Source organism: Diabrotica virgifera, chromosome 1 (genome assembly GCF_917563875.1).
Source record: "Diabrotica virgifera virgifera chromosome 1, PGI_DIABVI_V3a".
Classification (NCBI taxonomy): Eukaryota; Metazoa; Arthropoda; class Insecta; order Coleoptera; family Chrysomelidae; genus Diabrotica; species Diabrotica virgifera.
The window spans coordinates 316,818,076-316,839,424 of record NC_065443.1 but is presented as its reverse complement, the minus strand read 5'-3'; the positions used below and the strand labels follow the sequence as shown (position 1 = coordinate 316,839,424).

Here is a 21,349-nt window from a genome sequence, read left to right as displayed (position 1 = left end):
TAGATTTTGTGTCATTTTGGAACTACTAATGAAATAAAAAATTTTAGTAGTTCCAAAATGACACAAAATCTAGGCATCGGATAAAAAAGTTTATTTGAAGAAAGTGTATTTTTTTGTTCTTCTTAATGGCGGTACAGGCTCGTTTTTTTAATATTGTATTTAAGTAATTTCCACATATTAATATATTTTTCAAATTGGGCTCTGTACCGCCATTCTCTATTATATTACGAATACGTGTGCCAAATATCTCGAAAAAATATTCAAAATTGCAGCCGCAATCTGGGAACGCGTTTTGGCTACCTGTTGATCGCTACTGTTTCCTCTTAATAAAAAACGAAGAAAAAAACGTTTACTAAACTTAAATCCAAAAATTAGAACTTAAGAATTTGTAAAATTAGTGCACAATACAAATTGCAAAATAAGTGTTTTTCGAAGCTTTATCGATCGTAACTCGGCTTCTACGCATGCAAATGAAGGTCTCATTTTAAAACTTAATTAATAGGCTTCCAAACAAATTTGTTAAATTCCTTTATCTTCATTTATTTTAAGTTATACCCCTTTGAAGTTATAATTTTCTTAAAAAAATTGTACAATAATTTGTTTATAAGGGTTTCAAGCAAATTTGAGCTATAAACATTTATACTTTAATTAATAATAATGATAGAACTCAAAAGGAACAATTTGAGCGTATGAAAATGTTCCGTAAGTTTATTTTTGGCCAAGATATCGATATTTTGGCTACGAATTTCGTCAGTTACTTAACTGTGAGCCGATCTTGCGCACCATAGCGCGTCATTAAAATATCGATATCTTGGCGAAAAATACACCTACGAACATTTTTGCAAGCTCAAATTATTCCTTTTGAGTTGTTCTATTATTATTGTTAATTAAAGTATTATTGTTTATAGCTCAAATTTGTTTGAAACCCTTATAAACAAATTAATGTATAATTTTTTTAAGAAAATTATAACTTCAAACGGGTATAACTTTAAAACAAATAAAGATATAGTAATTTAACAAACTTTGTTTGGATGCCTATTAATTAAGCTTTAAAATGAGATCTTCTAAAGCTTATTTGCATTCGTAGAAGCCGAGTTTCGATCGATAAAGCTAAACGAATTTCGTCACTTACTTGACTGTGAGCCAATCTTGAGCCTCATAGCGCGCCATTAAATATCGATATCTTGGTCAAAAATACACTTACGAACAATTTCGTAAGCTCAAATTGTTCCTTTTGAGTTCTTTTATCTTTTTTGTTAGATAATTAAAGTATAAAAATTATTTATAACTCAAATTTGTTTGAAACCCTTATAAACAGATTAATGTACAATTTGTTTAAGAAAATTATAACTTCAAACGCGTATAACTTTAAAACAAATAAAGATAAAGTAATTTAACAAACTTTGTTTGGAAGCCTATTAATTAAGCTTAAAAATGAGATCTTCTAAGGCTCATTTGAATTCGTAGAAGCCGAGTTACTATCGATAAAGCTTAAAAAAATACTTATTTGCAATTTGCGATTTGTATTGTGCACTAATTTTACAAGATCTTGAGTTCTAATTGTTGGATTTAAGTTTACTAAACGTTTTTTTCTTCGTTTTTTATTAAGGAACAAATTTTATTTGAAAATTTTTTTTATCTCTTTTAGTTTATGAGCCAGAGCCTTATAAACAATTAAATTGTTTATAACAATTTTTTGACCACTCGGATCGAAATCCACCCTCGAAATTCGTAATCAGCAGCCAAAAGTCCATAAGAAACCGTTGAGTTTGTCCATCAGAATTGAAAAGGGCACGGTGACCCCTCTGGCGCCTAGACTATTAGTAGTTAATTCAGTGATGAGAGGCCCTCTGAATTGTACACATCATAGATGTATTCGTAATAGAAGATAGATAGAATTAGGAAGACCGTAAGTGAAGACGATTTTTTAAAGTTAAGTGCGCGTGTTGTCCGCTAGGTGGACACAAATAAGGAGGTAAAAAATGTGGGTGTGGCGCAAATCATCAACGACTCTACCTTATCGACAATAAGTCTACGAGAAGTGCACGGTAAATTGAAGGTGGAATTACAAAAAAAAATGTATGTATGTCTTTGTACTCACTTTATAATGCTCAAAAATTACGGGATCTGGATTTCAATGCATATTTATTTATAATTCACGTACCAAAGTTGCACGTGAAGTTAGGCGTGTTGATGACAGTTGAGCTTTTGGGGTCGACCCTCTCCTGGCCGAAAAATAATCATTTTTTTGCTTGAAAAATGGCTTTGGCAGGGCCAATTAGCCAGACTTGCATTTTTACTTTTACTACGGGTGTATTTTTAATTCATAATTAGATAAGACATACTTTTTGTAATCTACAGGGTGTTTGGTAAAAAATGGGCCATAGCTTACCTTAGATCCCTGAGGTTAAAATAGGTCGATTTAAGCTAACTTACCTTAGTATAAAAGTTGATAATAACCGAAATACAGGGTGTCAAAGTTAAACTTTTATTTTATTTATTCTTGAATATTTTTTGACAGGCATGAGATAACACGAAATTTCGAAAGCGAGGGTTTTTTGGGACGAGAAATCTAAATTCGCCACCAAAAATGATGTATTACCCAGGGGGCGCCACATACGTCTTACAGTGCTCATTTAATACGTTCAGTTTTTTTATCCCCCGCTTTACATACTTTTTAAATCAAAATTTTTATTCTCTTGTTATTTTTAGTTAAAAAAAGGTATACTACATTCATCTCGTTTTTGAGATAAACGCATTTTAAATCTGCGAGGCAACATAATTTTTTGCATATTATCACTGTAGTTACACCCGAAAAATAACTTAAAACCATAAAAATTTATAAAAATGTATCGCAAATTTCTTCAAATGGAATTTACGATGTAATGACATAAATATGAGAACTGGACAATTATTATGGTTTCAAGTTTATTTTTCGGGTTTAACTACAATGATATGCACAAAAATATGTTGTAATCGCAGATTTAAAATGCGTTTATCTCGAAAACAGTTGAGTTTAGCGAGATGAATGTAATATATCTTTTTTAAGTAAAAATAACAAGAGAATAAAAATTTTGATTCAAAAAGTATGTGGAGTGGGGGAATAAAAAACTGAACGTATTAAATGAGCACTGTAAGACGTATGTGGCGCCCTCTGAGTAATACATCATTTTTGGTGGCGAATTTAGATTTCTCGTCCCAAAAAAACCCCGCTTACCAAATTTCGTGTTGTTATCTCATGCCTGTCAAAAATATTCAAGAATAAATAAAATAAAAGTTTAACTTTGACACCCTGTATTTCGGTTATTAACTTTTGTACTAAGGTAAGTTAGCTTAAATCGACCTATTTTAACCTCAGGAATCTAAGGTTAAGCTATGGTCCATTCTTTACCAAACACCCTGTATATTCTGGTTAATCTTTAGGTTTGTGGTTTAGAATAATTTTATGAAAATGGTTCGATCATGCAGTGCATTGGGTTGTACTACAATAAATTCAAAGACAGAACATGTACTTCGTTGCGGTGGTAATTTAAATTTTACCTAGCATCTTCAATAAATTGAAATGACATCCTCTCTAAAAGTGGTGGCTATAGCGCAGTGGCTATGTTCGGCTTAACAAGCTAGAGGATGAAGAAGAAAAAGAATATTCTCTGAATATAATGAAATAGAAACTGACATAGATCTTCTTCCGGAAGAGTTGAACATTGTATTGGCAGATGAGAAATCTAAATTTAGGGATTGTATACAGGGTGTCCCCGAAAATAGTGCGTTCCTTTAAAGTATGGATATAATACACAATGTAGAACAAAAAAGTCCAATAACATTTTTTTCTAAAGTTAACCGTTTCCAAAAAAAAAATTACATTGTTCTTCATATAAGCGAACTTTTATTTTCATAAAATTAACTAATCTGACATCACTGTACAAGAACTGTTTGTGACTTAGGTTATTGACACCAGCAATGTAGGTCAGACAGTAGACACCTGCAAAATAGTGATACCACCCACCCTATGTGTGAAAATCAAACAAAACAAGAATTTGTTTGTTTGTTGAGGAGGAAGACAGGGTTATTGTAAATACTAAAGGCCCATGGGGCAACTATTTTTGAATTGTGACTATGTTTATCTTTAGATTTTATTTATTTTTATTTTATTTATTTATTAATCATACGGGAAAACCCCATTAAAAGTGTAATTATAAAGTCAATAATAATAATAACTAGCATCAACACAAAAAAGTAGTACACATAAGAAGATACAATACAATAATACAAGCAATCACAATATACGTAAAATATAAGATGTTCCAAATATATCTAACATACAACACTAAATTTAACAAGACGTATTAACAATAATGAAACAGACATTTTTGCAACAATGAACATCATAAAGCCAGAGATCTCTTCAGTTGATCCAATGAAATATTGAAAACATCGACATTACTAACATTCAATAATCCCATATACCTATCGACTGGGCTATGAAAACCATAGGACGTTCTGTGGTAACAGACATTGAATGTTTTATGATAGCGAAGGGCTCTATTGGGAACATTAAAATCAATTTGGCGCAAGAGACTTGGACAATCAATTTGTGCGTTAATCAACTTATGCAGAAAGACCGCACCAGAGATGTCACGATGTAATCTGAGAGGAAGTAGAGAGAGGTGGGACTCTACAGTTGAGTAATCATGGTTAACTATAGTTAGATAAGATTTGAATGCGCAGTAACGTAAAAATTTATGTTGGATCCTCTCGACCGTATCGATATGGTTTTGATAGTAAGAGGACCAAACTACTGAACAGTACTCCAACAAGGATCCAACAATTGAGCAATAAACCAATCTCGTTGCTACCACAGAAAAACACTTGACAATTTCTCATAACAAAACCTAGAAACTTAGATGCCTTTACAAAAATAGAATTAATGTGTTCTATAAAAGAAAGTTTTTCATCCATAATGAAGTCTTTAATGGAACAAACGCGATTGAGTTGTTGGTTACATATAGTATAACTCGTTTCAACCCTCCCAACCTTATGTGTAAAACTTATGAAAGAGCACTTATTGGTATTTAAATTAAGTCTATTTTGAACACACCAGGCATGTAAACAGTCTAAATCCTCCTGTAGCAAATCTTGGTCTCTAATTGTTTCTATAACTCTCCAGAATTTTAAATCATCAGCAAACATTAGACACTAACTATTACGAAAGCTGTCAGTTATATCATTAACAAAGATGTTAAAAAGCAGAGGTGAAGTATGACCACCCTGAGGAACTCCAGAACTTACTTTTATTTTATCGGAGAGATGACTACCAATCTCCACCCTTTGACTGCGACCCGTTAAGTAATTTTTTATCCACTCCACAAATCCAACATGAAAACCAAACAAGACCAACTTACACAAAAGAACTTGATGATCCACACGATCAAAGGCCTTAGAGAAATCTGTGTATATTGCATCGATTTGCTTACCATCCTCGATCTGAGTTAGAAGGTCAGACTGATAGCATACCAAATTTGTCGCAGTGGACTTATTTTTGCAAAAACCATGTTGTGACTCAGATAGTAAATTTCGACAAGACCAAGAAAGCTGCTTAGCTACAGTTAGGAACAGCTTAGGAATAGCAGATTGGATGCAGATAACACGGTAGTTTTCAACATTATCCTTCAGACCACTCTTAAATACAGGTACAATATAACTTTCCTTCCAGGCTATCGGAAACGTCGAAGTTTCCAACGATTTATTAAATAATAAAAATAATGGTACAACAATCGTACAAACACACTTTTTCAGCAGGAAATTTGGGACGCCATCAGGACCAGTAGTGAGCTTATTGGGAATCGAGCTAATACAATTAAAAATATCAGAAACAGAAATAGGATGTGTATGAATACTACATTAGAGTTTTTAATTTCGGAAATTGTAGGCAATTGAGAGTGATTGTTGTTAGGTATGTACACTGTCTGAAAGAAATTCATAAACAACTTGGCTATATCTAGACCATTACAAGCTGTATGTTCCTGGTAAAATAAGGAATTAGGTAAATGATGACCTGACCTTTTGTCATTAACATACTTCCAAAAGGATTTAGGATTATTAATTAGGTCTGACTCAATCCCTCTAATATAGTTGTTAAAACATATTTCAGATAAACGTTTACATTCAGCACGAAGACGTGAAAACTTCATATACTCAGTGTCAGAATGATTTTTAAGATAAAGAAGGTGCGCATACCTTTTTTCTCTTGATAATTTTCTTAGGTCTGAAGAGAACCATTTAGGAAAGGTAGATGTTCTATATTTTTTCAGAGGAATAAAGAGAGAAATCCCTGTTAAAAGGATATCATAGAAGAGACTCGTTGCATCATCTACGTTATTATCCAAACACCCATCCCAATTAATGAATGAAAGAAAGTTATTCAGTTCAAAATAATTACCGTTCCAAAAATCATAAAAAAAATCTTCATAAATCAATTTTGTAGTGTTGGTGTCATTTAAGTTGAGAGCTATGGAACATTCATACCCTACATGGTGTAAACTTGGATCAACAAGTGGATCTCCCGCTTTGATGACATTCAGTTCCCTAACGTTAGAAAAAACTAAATCTAAAAATACATTACGATTGTTAGGGACACTGTTATTTTGGAAGAATTTCGAATAACCAAAAGCTTGTGCTACATCCACCGCAGGATCTCCACCAGGACAATTCACCAACACACCATACTCATCATTATCCCATGCTGCATTAGGCAAGTTGTAATCACCAAATACGAACATACTATAAGATGAGTACTGCAAAACTAAGCTCTCAGCAGTTTGACAATGCCTCGAGTAAATTTCACGTGGAGACTTTGGGGGAATGTAAACACCACCGATCACAAACTCTGTGTTATCGCACTGGCATATGTATAATTGTTCAACACGAACTTCATCAACCGAAATACGCTTAGACTGAATTCTGTTATTAATAAAGATTATTACTCCACCACCACTCTGCTTTGCACTAGTCATTAGATTGCGATCACACCTGTAGATACTGAAACCCTTACAATACATCTCACCATAGAATCATAGATTTTGTATACATAGTTGTCAGATTTCAATTTGCATACCAAAATGTATTTTCGTTTCTACCTACACCTTAAAGGAACGCACTATTTTCGGGGACACCCTGTATATCCTTTTTTATGTGTGGATTTATTATTAGGAAAATTGTTCCTTCCCTAACTGAACTGTTTAGAATGTATTCAATGTTTATTTAAACCAAAATCCGATCATTCTTATGCTTATGTTGGAATATTTGGCAGGTTAGTGAATTAAAAAAATAATTGTGGATTAGTGATTATCACAAAAGACATTTTGTGGAAAACACAAAAGAATAGGTCTGGATCCCGCGTATGAAAAAAAAGTTGATTAATATCAAGCTGAAAATTTGTTAATAGCTTAAGGGTGTCTAGTCGGATAAACTTTGCTATACGGGAAGACTGGAACAGGGGCAATTTTAATTGTGAAACAGGTTAAAAATTTGGAACGGTCACACCACGAAACCGGCACATTTATTTTGTCCGACAGAACAGACCTAATCTCTCCGAACAGAGATTAAACTCTCATGCAAAAATCAGACTGCTATTTATCACCTGTCATAATTCCTGGCATTTGACATATTCTACATGTTCCACTCATTAAAACGCCCATTTGGTGATAAATAGCAGTCTGATTTTTGCATGAGAGTTTAATCTCTGTTCGGAGAGTTTAAGTATATTCTGTCGGACAAAATACATGTGCCGTTTTCGTGGTCTGACCGTTCCAAATTTTTAACCTGTTCCACAATTAAAACTTCCCCTGTTCCAGTGTTCCCATATATCAAAGTTTGTCCGACTAGACACCCTTAAGCTATTAACAAATTTTCAGCTTGCTATTATTCAACTTTTTTTTCATATGCGGGATCCAGACCTAAGTCTTGTTCTTGGCAACTGGTGACTTCAAAAATATTTCGCGTGTGAATGATAATATAGTCAATGGCATTGTTCTGTCAACTCTAACTGAAACATACTGTAACGAAAGAGAACTGTTGACCGACCCCCCGTATATCAGTACACACATCGAGACTTGTAAGAATGACGTAATCGAATATTCGAGGTGGCGGCGGAGGGGTAAAGAACGGTGTTCGAGAAAGTCAGGTGGGCCGAGCTGATAGCTAGAGATGAGCGTGGATTGTTCCAGAATAACGGCTGGGATATAAATAGGCATATATTTTGTAAAGAGTTAGTTTAAGCTAGATATTTGTAAAGAAAACTTGTATTAATAAATTAATAAAGTCGTACATAAATACGAACGCCTGTTTGAATATTACAAGACACACTAGAAGATTACATAAGGAGAAAAGTAAAATTACTTACAGTTGTTATATTTGTACAATCTCTGTACAAACATACAAACGCTTCCTCATGGTCACTCTCTAGAGATTCGCTGAGATCGATAAAGTAGCATTTGTCTTGATGCCACAAGATATTATTTTCTGTTAGATCTGCGTGTATCAAGTTTGCTTTATTGTAGAGATTTTTCATACTTTCAATAACCTAAAATAAAAAAGCTGTAGTTTTTCAAATATCGTTAAAAGTCTTTTAGAGGTCTTGTATTTTCAAAAAATCTACATTTTGTTTTTGATCCATATGAATGTATAGTACTCATTACTCATACAGAAGTAAAAAATTTCGATTTGCATACTGGTATAAAAAACTATTTTTTTTTTTTGAAGTTATACTTTTTTGGGCACGAGGGTGAATTTTTATTTTCCCGGGCGCATGCGCACACCAGCAGTATGGTATTAGTCGCTCAAACGTTATACGGGATGGGTGTTAAAATCATCTGTCAATAATTGTTCAATATGGAGGTTATGAATAAACAAATGTTGTGTATATTAGTTTTTATTGTTGTGATGGCAGAGAAAAAAGCAAGTTTATAATTGTAGTGACTTTTTAAATAATTTCTAAAAGCGACAGGTACGTAATAATTGTAAATGTTCCAGTATCCTAATAAAAAATTACATAGGTACCTACCTATTTGGAAAATTTTTAAATGAACCTACCAAAATAGTATGTAATGCTTTGATTTACATAATTTGATTACCATCAAAATGTCTACCAATATTCACCTAATATATTGTTATTCCACAAAATATTCCTTTAATTCCACAAAAATCAAACTATTTGATTAAATTCATATAAGTAATAAACAACTGTCAAAAGTTTATGGTGTAAACGTTCAGTTGGTGTATATTCCCACATGACAGATACACGAAGGTGGCGCAATGGGAAAACATTTTGATTTTCGTTCGGCGGGATCGACGGGAAGCTATTTTTTTTATACATTTTATGATTGTAAGTATATTATTATGTAATTTTTTTCAGAAAATACGTATTTAGTTAAAATTTTTGGCAACAATTATTGTTCAGAAATCATTTATTTGTGGCATTTTTCAATGTGTTTGTGTGTGTTTTATTTTTGGTATTGTTGTAATAACAATTTTTAGAAAGTAGTAAGTATTAAAATTAGTTTAATATTTAAATAAAATATAAATAAACTATTTAAAGTATATTGATTTCGTTGAAATCATATAATAGAAGTATAACTTCTTACGTGCGTACAAAGTACACACATTATTTTTTTATACCAGTGTACAAATCGAAGTTTTTTATTTCTGTATGAGTTTTTAACTATGGTATACAGCCAGCTACTGGGATTTTCTTATTGATTTTGAATGTATAGTACTTCAAGAGTATTTAGACCAAATTTGAAATAAATTCGAGCAATATTACCAGAGTTATAGGGATTTGAATACCGCTTGGTCTGTATGTGAGCACTGCCTTGACTATTTTACGCAAGCGGTGCGGTTGTACCGCGTAAAATCTTCAGCTTTATGCACAATTTCTCGAGAACGAATTGACCGGTTTTGCTGAAACTTTGAACAGTTTATCTTTATACTATTAGTATCTACATTCACTCAAGCAATTCACCTCGCAATTCTTAAGGCCTTCATGGATTTGTTTGAAATTTTGAATGATACAAATAACAAACCTGACTTAGTGTCAATGTATGCTTCCACCCCGGCGGTGAATGCCACTCTTTCTCGGGGATGGAAATTAAATTTTTTACTAACTTAATAATTTCTGAGTTCTTTGCGATTGAAGATTCCAAAAAACACGTTTTTCAATAGTTTTTCACGAATAACTCGAAAATTGCGCATTTTCAGGAAAAAAATTATCCTTATTAAAATTGAAGCTTATAAAAAAAACAAAGAAATTAGTCAGTCTTAATTAAATTTTTTAGATAATATTAAGCAACTTAGTCATTGAGTCATTGAAAACGAATTTTTTGTTTTTCGTAAATCTATGCAAAGATTTGAGCTCAAATAACGGAAAAATGATAAATTTTTCATAGAAAATTAAGCATGAAAATTAAGAAAGTTATGACGAAAATTAGTCAAATACCTCGAATTTATAAAAGAAAAAATGACGGTAAAATGTATGCCATGTGCGTCAAAATTAATATTAATCGAAGCCCATGTAAAATTAACTTTATTTATATTCCGACATCATGATCCAAACATTTGAATTATTTAGATCAATTACATTTTGAAAAAAATTGTTTTAAGTAAAGTTCTTTTTTTTTTTGATTTTTCAAAAAATTCGTTTTTTCAAAATATCTTAAAAAGTATTGAATTTATGAAAAAAAGTGTTTTGATCAAAAATTTAGATTTTTTTTTAACTAAAAATTTTACTTTTTTTATAACTAGCGTAGCTTTTAATTTAAGCGAGATATAAGCGTTTAAAGTATTGATTTCAATGCAAAGGGGGCGTCTTTTTAGCCCTTTAACATAAAAATTCTCTTAACAAAAGGGTCTAGAAAGATTGCATCTCTCATGATCTTATAGCTTTACGAAATTTCGTACAAAATGGTGTGAGAGTGAGTGCAATAAGCTTAAAGGGAAGCCGAGTTATTGTTAAAAAACCAAATACATTTTTCTAGAGATAATGTTAAAAAATTACGGAGCGCCTAAATTTTTATGTTTTTGGAGTATTTATTCTTTTATACATGCAGTGTCTGCTTTGTATTTACACATCGGGCAAGAAAACTCTCAATTTTGTTGATTGGGGATGGACAAAAGTGAATGGCACCTTGGTACCAAACAAAATGACGAATATTCCTGCACCAGAAGAACTACTTAAAATAATATTTTGCAGTTGCAAAAAAGGATGTGGCTCAACTTGTGAGTGTCGCAAACTTGGATTATATTGCAATCAATCTTGCGGTTTTTGCTCTGGTGATAGCTGCCAAAATTGTCCTCATATCGACCAAAAAGAAAAGGAAGTTGATGCAGAAGAAATAGACGAATTTGGAAGTTGAAGTTAAATTATTGATATATAGATGAAGTAGTTTTCAATCCTAATAGCAAAATTAATAATATTGAAAATGTTAAAAATATTACTAAAAGATTTTTAAATTGAAAACTTATTGGTACATTTCCCTGGTGACACCTCTAAGGCTTCTACAATTTGCAAGCCAAATGGATGCTGCAGTGAAGACAAAGGGAAGGAATTCTACACTATGCAATTCACATCCCCCGTCTGCAGCTTGGTAAAGTTCCAACGGAAAATGCACCTGGTTACTCTACGGAGTAATACGACTATAAAATAAAAATGTATACCATTTTTATTCAGTTGCAATGCGAAGGCAAAACAATCTTACTTTTCAATTATTAGAATACGGAGCGCAGTCCAGTCCTCTGAATGGCCATTTTCGGCTCTTATTGGAGCCTCATCGGAAAGAACGTAGGCACTGTTCTCCTTACCCTAATTGACCAGCGCCAAGAGTTTTTCCCACCCATTGCAATCGAAGTGAAGGTATTAGGTGACTAGCGTCATCTGGCAATTGAAAGATGAAGTTAGTTTCAATCCTAATAGCAACATTAATAATATTGAAAATATTAAAAATATTAGTAAAAGATTTTTAAATTGAAAACTTATTGGTACATTTCCCTGGTGATACCTCCAAGGCTTCTACAATTTGCAAGCCAAATGAATGCTGAAGTGAAGACAAAGGGAAGGAATTCTACACTATGCAATTCACATCCTCCGTCTGCAGCTTGGTAAAGTTTATTTTATTGATATATACTTTAAAAATCATATTAATTGTATAAGTACATACTTAATAATTTAATGTTGTAAAATAAATATTTTTCATTATCATCAAAATATAAAGTTCAAAAAGTTTAATTTCCCTCAAACGTATATTTTTATGGGATATAAATTTTATAAATATATCATTATATCATATAGGGGAGTGCAATTAGAACGAAAACATGCATTGTTTCGGAAAAATTCAAACAAGCTTATATTTTTCTAAAACTTTTGTTAGTTTATATACATGTTAAAGTAAAAAGTTCTACTCGCAGATTTGGCCGCTAATTGTTTATTAATTGTTTAAACAATAACAATTGTTTTGTATAAATAATTTTAAAAATATCGTTAAATTCATCATTTTACTTTGATCAAATATGTTTCAATTTTGTTTTTGATTATGCTAAATCCGAATATGGCATTTCAATTTGAAAATTCTTTATACAGAAGCTCTTATAAAGCGTGTCTGCGTAGCTAGGAACCACATGGAAAACTTTTTTATTATCAATTTTACGAAAAAAAGTTATTCTTAATGAAATGCTCTGAATAGTCAAAAATCTAAAACTCAACCATCAGATATCAAATTTTATTAATTTTATACGGGTTATGTCAAAAATATGAATATCGTTAAAGAGTAAAGTACCTTTATATTCCAGCATATCGAAAAATGCTATTATGAAAAGTTGTTTGAAATTAGAAACTATGTCTAAATATACAATTACATCATTCTAATCGAAAAAAAAATTAATGTTTTCTCAAATTACGGATACTCATCATCATTTTATTACAATTATGATAACTATTTTATTATCACTTCTACGAAAAAGAGTTATTTTTCATAAAATGCTCTCCCTGGTCTAAAATCTAAGACAACCATCAGACATCAAACTTTTTTAATTTTATACCAGGTATGTAAAAAATATGAATTTTTCTTAAGAGTTAAGTGCCTTTATTATTCACAATATTTTAATTAGAAGGATGTAATTGAACACTAAAACAAATTTTTTAATTCCAAATAACTTTTCTTAATAACAATTTTCGATATTGTGAAACGTAATGGTACTTTAATACTCTTGAGTGAAATTCATATTTTTTGACATACCTCGTATAACATTAATTAAATTTGATATTTGATTATTGCATCTTAGATTATATACGATGCAGAGTATTTTATAAAGAATAACTTTTTTTCGTAAAACTGATAATAAACAAGCTGAAAATGCGAGCATTGTCATAACGAAAACTTTGTATATAGTATTTTTACTACAAAAGCGATATTACGTAGGTCAAAATTTTTGACGTAAGAGAACTGTCAAAACATTAGAATGTGACTTTTAATTATTGCCATGTTTATAATAAATATGGCAATATTATATAATAAACATGGCAATATGAAAAGTCACATTCAAATGTTTTGACAGTTCTCTTACGTCAAAAATTTTGACCTACGTAATATCGCTTTTGTAGTAAAAATACTATATTTACGTATTTTAATTCATAATATGGAAAATTTCTAATATGAAAAGTAGTTTAGAATTAATAATTATGTTTTAATGTGCAATTATATTATCATTCTAATTTAAATGTTATGAACTATAAAGGTAGTTTACTCTTGATCGAAATTCATATTTTTTATATACCTCGTATAAAATTAATAAAATTTTATACAAGGTGTCCCAAAAGTAGTGGAACGGTCGAATATTTCGCGAACTGAAATCGGATCGAAAAACTGAAAAATACGTGTTCAATCATTTTCAAAAATCTATCCAATGACACCAAACACCAACCTCCACTACACCCCCTGGAGATGGGGTGGGGGGTAACTTTAAAATCTCAAATGGAAACCCCTAGATTTTCTTGCAGATTTGGATTCTTTACGTAAAAGTAAGCAACTTTTATTCAAGATATTTTTTCGAACTGTGGATAGATGGCGCTATAATTGGGAAAAACGATTTATCCTGATACCATGGGTAAATTATAGAAACGGTCTAATATCTCGAGAAATACACTTCCAAATGAGAAACTAAACAAATTTTTTAATACTTTTCGAAAACCTATCGAACAACACTAAACATGACCCTCCATCCCACCTCCCTGGAGGTGGGGTGGGGGGTAACTTTAAAATATTAAATAGCAACCCCCACTTTTTATTACAGATTCGGATTTGTCATGAAAAACTAAGCAACATTTATTCGAAACATTTTTTAGAATTGTTGATAGATGGCGCTTTAATCGGAAAAATACGATTTATTAGCGCCATCTATCAGCATTTTTAAAAAATGTTTCGAATAAATGTTGCTTAATTTTTCATGACGAATTCGAATCTGCAATAAAAAGTGGGGGTTGCTATTTAAGATTTTAAAATTACCCCCCACCCCACCTCCAGGGGGTGGGTTGGAGGGTCATGTTTAGTATTTATCAATAGGTTTTCGAAAAATATTAAAAACCGGTTTTTTGGTTTCTTATTTGGAAGTGTATTTCTCGAGATATTAGACCGTTTCTATAATTTACCTATGGTATCAGGATAAATCGTTTTTCCCAATTATAGCGCCATCTATCCACAGTTCGAAAAAATGTATTGCATAAAAGTTGCTTACTTTTACGTAACGAATGCAGGGGGTGTAGTGGAAGTTGGTGTTTGGTGTCATTGGATAGATTTTTGAAAATGATTGAACACGTATTTTTCAGTTTTTCCATCCGATGTTTAGTTCGCGAAATATTCGACCGTTCCCCTACTTTTGGGACACGGTTGCATCATAAATCTTAGAACAAGAAGAGCTTTTTATGAAGAATAACTTTTATTTGTCAAATTAAAAATAAAAGAGTTACAAATGAAAATGTTCTTGGTATCCATAATTTGAGAAAAATCTTCAAATATTTTTTCCATTAGAAGGATGTACACAGACACAATACTGGCTAGTGATTTTAGTCAATAATGTTGCCAATTCGACAAAAAAATAATTTCTAAATAGTTAATAATTATTAATAAATAATTAGTAATTTTGCCAATTTCGGCAAAATTCTCAAAAAACAAAAAAATTACCTTCTACAATCACTATCCAGTTGAGTCGAGTTTAGGGAACGACTAGGTATACATATTTTTAAAAAAATGTTAGGGTATAGGAAGTCTAAAGCTCACAATCTTATTGAAGGTTTTTATTATAACAGTTTTCTGGCGACCGGTTTCGGCGTTTACAGTTTATACGCCATCATCAGGCATATTAAGAAACTAAATAAGCTAAAATAAATAAGCTGTTAAAAATACAGTTGCCCTAGGTTAAGTTTTAGGTTTAAGTCTAACAACAAGTTAATAGAAAGTTTCACAATTGTGTTCCAACAGACCAGTACTGTTAACTGTTTTAGTCAGTATATGATATATAAAGTATTAATAATGATATTATTGGTACTTACATATCAGTACAAGAAATTTACAGTGTACAATCTGTAAAAAAACATCTAATTTCGTAGTTCATTTGTTTAATAAAAAATGAAGCACCCACTTCTCGAGTAGAACTTTTTGATATGTTGTTTATTAAACATTTCTTAATGAAATTACACAAAGTTCTATCTTGTTTGATTTTTTCCGAAGTGAAAATCTATATGCACTCCCCTAATAAACAATTAATTTTCATTTTCTTAACGAATTGTATTACTTCAAGCTTTCAAAAAAAAATTCCCTAATTTTTGTGGTAAGAGGTAGTTTTTAGGGGTTGAATCAAATTAAAAACTTGTATGCATCAAGTTTTTTATATGTAAATAATATATCTTTTTTCTATTTAAGATCGAAAATAAAATGATTTCATAATCTCAGCCATTTTTTTAATAACTGTATTAGGGGTAGTTTTTAAGGGTAGTTACATATAAAAATATCAGAACTATTAGTTACATTGTAAAAAAAAACAAGAAAAATTTAACATGTTTAAACATATTCATGTCTATAACTTCTTCCATTTATTAATTTTCAATTTTTTCCTAAGTTTCATTCTGAGGGGTGGTTTTTGGTGCTTCCATTATTAAAAAAATTAATTGTCAGATTTCTTGTACTTGAAGGAAAATTATTCTCCTATTACGATCCAAAATAAAAAAATTTCATGTTTCTTGGCCATATTTTTTAAATAATCTTTGTATGAGGGGTTGTTTTTAAGGGTTGTGAGCTGTAAAATATAAAATACTAAACTCATGATTCAAAACAATCAACATTTAACATATTTGAACATAATTATAGCCCATTACCGCTTTAATTCATTAGTTTTCAATTTATTGGAGTAGGGGGTAGATTTCGCCCCTTAAAAATAAAAAACATACTTTGCGACCAAGTCAGGTTTGAAGAGGAGGGTAAAATGAACTTAATTCCAAATTTTCAAGTAGATCAATGAAGGCAATTAGAATTGCGAGGTTTGGATCCATTTTAAGCTTGAATGATTGTACTATATTGTTTCGTGATTGAAATAGTTTAAAAACAATGATAATCGGAAAATGCTAAAAAAAATATGAGACAAAAAGTCATTCGAACTACATATTTCAAAACTTTCAATTTCATTCAATGACGAGCCAAGGCAATAACTGTAAGAACATTTTCGATTTTCAACGAAAACTTTTCGTCTATAAATTCGCAAAGTCTGTGGGTTATTGCGTTGCCGCTCCTGCAATACTTAGAGCAGATTTATCTACGGTTTCTTATGTAGTTTTGTCTTCTGAATCCAAATCTGAAAACGGCATTTCGATATCTCTAACCGTCTTCGAGATAATCGACCTCAAAGTCTAAAATGTGACGTCACAATCCTTTTATTTTCTGCCGACACACTAAACGTCAGCTGAAATCGTTGCTAGTAAGTATGCTAGTTTTTTAATCTGAATTTGTCAAGCAAAGCATAGGTTATTTACATTTGAGTTTGACACTTTGTGAATGTCAAACTAAATTTTAAATTAAGTATTAATAAAATATCAATGACATTTGATAGTGAATTTAATTATTATCTATATAAAATAAATAATATGTTCAAAAATACAATTGAGTATATTTTGAAAGCAATAATTTATTAAAAACTTTAAAAAGGTTTATACGAGTATACGGCCTCCCCTTACACGGCATTCATTTTCAAGACCTTTGAAATACGCATTTTTAGTATTTTTTAAAATTAGAATATAATAAACAATTTCTGAGAAATGTTAATTTGTTTATAACTATTTTTTTTAAACATCTGAAGATTATGCAAAAAAATAAAAAATTTATATTTTGTCGACAAAATATTAAATAGGCATCACATCTTTATAACCTTTTCAAGTTTGATCAATGTCTCATGATTATTTTGGTTTTTATTGCGACTGTAAGTTGTTCATTAACAATTGAACTGTTGCTAAAATATTCGTTTAATTTTCACCGGCTTCTGCAGTTATAATATATACCAAGAAAGCTTTTATTTCACCAAGTCATTTAATTATTGATAAATAATTACTTGCCCAAAAAATTTATTTGAAAATTCGAGATTTTATTGGGAAAACCCACATTTTCCGAGTAAAATTTTCGTCTGAGCAAATCGGGAAAAATATGCCTATATGTAGAATTAAATTGGGGTGAATTTTTATTGGAATGTTTTTGGTGTAAAGTTAAAATCTTCGGAGTTATAGACCAATAATTGAAAAAAACCCGATTTGGGGGCGCCATTTTGCTAATAAAAAAAGTAGCACACTATCTGCGGACTTTGCATACCTATATTATTATATAATATACAGGGTGGTGAATCGTAAAACGGGCCATAGGAAACTCAATGTAAAATTCTAAACTGTTGAATTCCTGCTTCCCTAATTATTTTACATCAAAAATCATGAGAGCTCATTTGTAGAGGATTGAAATATGTATTAAAAACAAAAGTTACAATTGTTCTACGATTTAAACACATTCCAAAATTTTGAAAAATATAATGTATTTACCGCAGTAGGTATGTGTGGGCATGTTAGGCCACACGTTACTATTTAACTGACAGTGCGCACACTATTGACTGAAGAAAATAAGAAAATATCTTTATTATTAATACATTCTCCTTAACTGAGGGTATCTTATCAACTTTATTGTGTTTTAAACAATAAATGATAAAAGAAATAAAAAATTGACAGTTCAAGTTGTTAATATAATAACTTCATTGTCACCAAATGCAACCTTATACACATTATTGCACTGTGTGTGGCCTATCTTTGGCGTATTACTCTGAAAATTGTATTATATTTTTACAAAATTTTGAATAACTATTGTTCGTAGAACAATTTTAACAGTTGTTTTCAATACAGATTTCAATCCTCTACAAATAGTTTCTTATGACTTTTGATGTAAAATAATTAGGGAAGCAGGAATTCAACAGTTTAGAATTTTACATTGAGTTTCCTATGGCCCGTTTTTCAATTCACCACCCGGTATAGGATCATAATATTCGATTCCAACAATAAAATTGCTGGTAAATAACCTTTCTTTGTACTTTACTAATTAGATCAGCGTATTATAACTATTTTTTTTTCAAAATTTAATAATTATGCAAAAAAACGAAAAATTTATATTTTGTCGATAAAATATTAAATAAGCATCTGATCTTTATAATCTTCATAAGTTTGATCAATGTATCATGATTATTTTGGTTATTATTGCGATCGTAAATTGTTAATTAACAATTGAATTGTTGCTAAAATATTCATTTAATTTTCACCGGCTTCTGGAATTACAATCTATACCAAGAAAGCTTTGATGTCACTAAGTTATTTAATTATTGATTAATAATTACTTACCTAAAACTTTATTTGAAAATTAGAGTTTTTGTTGGGAAAACCCGCATTTTCCGAGAAAAATTTTCGTCGGAGCAAATCGGAAAAACATATCTCTATGCAGAATTTAATTGCGGTGAATTTTTGATTGTTTTTGTTGTAATGTTAAAATCTTCGGAGTTATAGAGCAATAATTGAAAAAAATACGATTTGTCGGCGCCATTTTGTTTATAAAAAAAGTAGCACACTATCTGCGGACTTTGCATACCTATATTATTAATATATAGGATCTTATAATTCGATTCCAGCAATAAAATTGCTGGTAAATAACTTTTCCATGAATTTTGCTAATTAGCCCAGAGTATTATTCAAATGCTAAACTTTTCTGTGTGCAAATTATAAATAAAATAGACCTTATGTTTTTAAAATAGAATTATTTGAAAAAGTTGTTTTTTTTTTTTGTTTGGCGGCCTTTGTAACTTCTTAAATGTAGAAAAATATTACCTGTCCATAAGCTTTCACCCAATCATCATCTGTGAGTTGGGCATGTTTTAATGTTAAAGCACACAATTGGTTTTCCCCAAGAAACTCCATCACCAATATGTGTTTATCAAGTGCCAATACTTTTGGGCAAGGTACTCCAGCCTCGTATGCTCGCATCAGATTATTCTTTTCCTTCTCGGCACAAATACTTATGGTCCCTCTAGAAACTTTGCCTTGTTTTCTGTTCTTGAATCTATGATCATATTTCTGAAATTTATCACATCCTTTGAAATCGGATAAAATCGTTTTATAGACTTTTATAGCACATTCCTTGGAAGAGGGATGTGAATTGCCATGGACAAGTATTGCTTCTTCGCCTAAAAATGATTTATGTTACAGCTTTATATAGAAAAGTTCTAAAGAATTTAGAAAACAATTTTTAAAATGTAAATATCATCAGTTAATATTAATGTAAGATGTTGATGTACCTAATCAACCTCAAAATGAAGTTCTCATGAATTTAACGTTAAAATGTTTATACCTATTTTAGCTAATATGTGCACAAAAAAAGAAAAATATGCAAATTTCAAAGTGCCCAAGACATTTCTTTCATATGAGTTTAATTTTGATTACCTGCCTTTTCTTTTAAAATATTCTTATTATATCACATTTATAATAAGTGTATTTTGTCTACGAATAACATGGGCTATTATTTTAGTAAAATAAATAGTATTTTGTGTTAATTTAAAAATGATATTACATACTTATAACTCTAAAAAATTGTATTCTTCCTGCTATAGGCCCACTATAATATCTATAAATAGGCCCTCTACTTGACAGCTCGACAGTGTTGTCACATATAATATTCAAGACTGACGAATTAAAGAGGGCCATGACTAACATAAACATAATAAGAGTAGACTAGGTAAGGTATGGACCGCTCTGTGAATAGAGGCGTAACGCCAATATAAAAAAGGATGTCTTTGTCTGTCACATGCGCGGGATCGCTTAGTAAAAAGACACCGATTCGCTGTGAGCCGATGGGTAGAGGGGATTTGACAGTTTTCGCCAGCGCTGTTAGTGGCAGTTTTATGCATTGGATTTGAACAATTCTATCAGAAAAGTACAAGTTTCAAACCTCGAGAGAGCGCTACCGACGAAACTTACAGCCAATAAAAACAGAAGTAACCTCTAAATTTCATATAGACTTCTTCTATTTCTCAATGGCGTCTTGCGTAAGCAGTCATCCAGTCGCACGAATTTATATATTAAATATTAAAATTATAATGAATAAAATAAGAAAACATAATTACTTTTGCTATTAATTCTGTGTATTCGTTCAGTACTCAGGTTACAATATTTCAGTTAATGTTCATAATTTGTGTTTTTCTAGATAAATATCTATTTTCTCGTTTTGTATATTTCACATACACCAATTTTATCAGAAAAGTAAAAGTTTCAAATCGCGAGAGAGCGCTACCGTCGAAAATAATACCCAATCAACTGCCAGCCTGTTGCACTATTTTGCTCAATATGCCTTGTATAGCCATCAATATCCAAAACAAAGAAATTCTTACAATATTAAAAATATTTTATTAAGAGCCAACAGTAGCGCGTCATCAATATAACTTCGAGAGATAGTATCATACCCTTTTTCGAAAGTTCTGCGAAACTTTGGCAACAGTGCGTCGGGATTGTTTGACATAACTTGAAACTTGAATATTGTGACGTTAACTCATAGGCGCGCTAAATGGAAGTAATAGAAAACAATTTTATTATTACTAAATAAATATTTATAAAAATAAACCAAAATAGGTGAAAAATTTATTAAAAGCGTGTATTTTGGTTTTTTATTTAAATTTAAAATTTAACTTTTAAACTATTATGATATTTCTAAATATCTTACTAAAAATCATCCTAAAACTTTATATAGGT

At 30.9% G+C, this 21,349-nt stretch overlaps 1 protein-coding gene across 1 annotated transcript in view; it reads right to left on the bottom strand.

Moving 5' to 3' along the window:
- LOC126879266 (serine/threonine-protein kinase RIO3-like) overlaps positions 1-21,349 on the bottom strand; it is a 40,151-nt gene that overhangs the window by 5,993 nt on the left and 12,809 nt on the right. Inside the window, exons 3-4 of the mRNA XM_050642339.1 lie at positions 19,436-19,791; positions 8,402-8,581 (exon numbers count right to left, since the gene is read on the bottom strand). Coding sequence (XP_050498296.1) covers positions 8,402-8,581; positions 19,436-19,791 — 536 coding nt within the window. The remainder of the gene's footprint in view (positions 1-8,401; positions 8,582-19,435; positions 19,792-21,349) is intronic.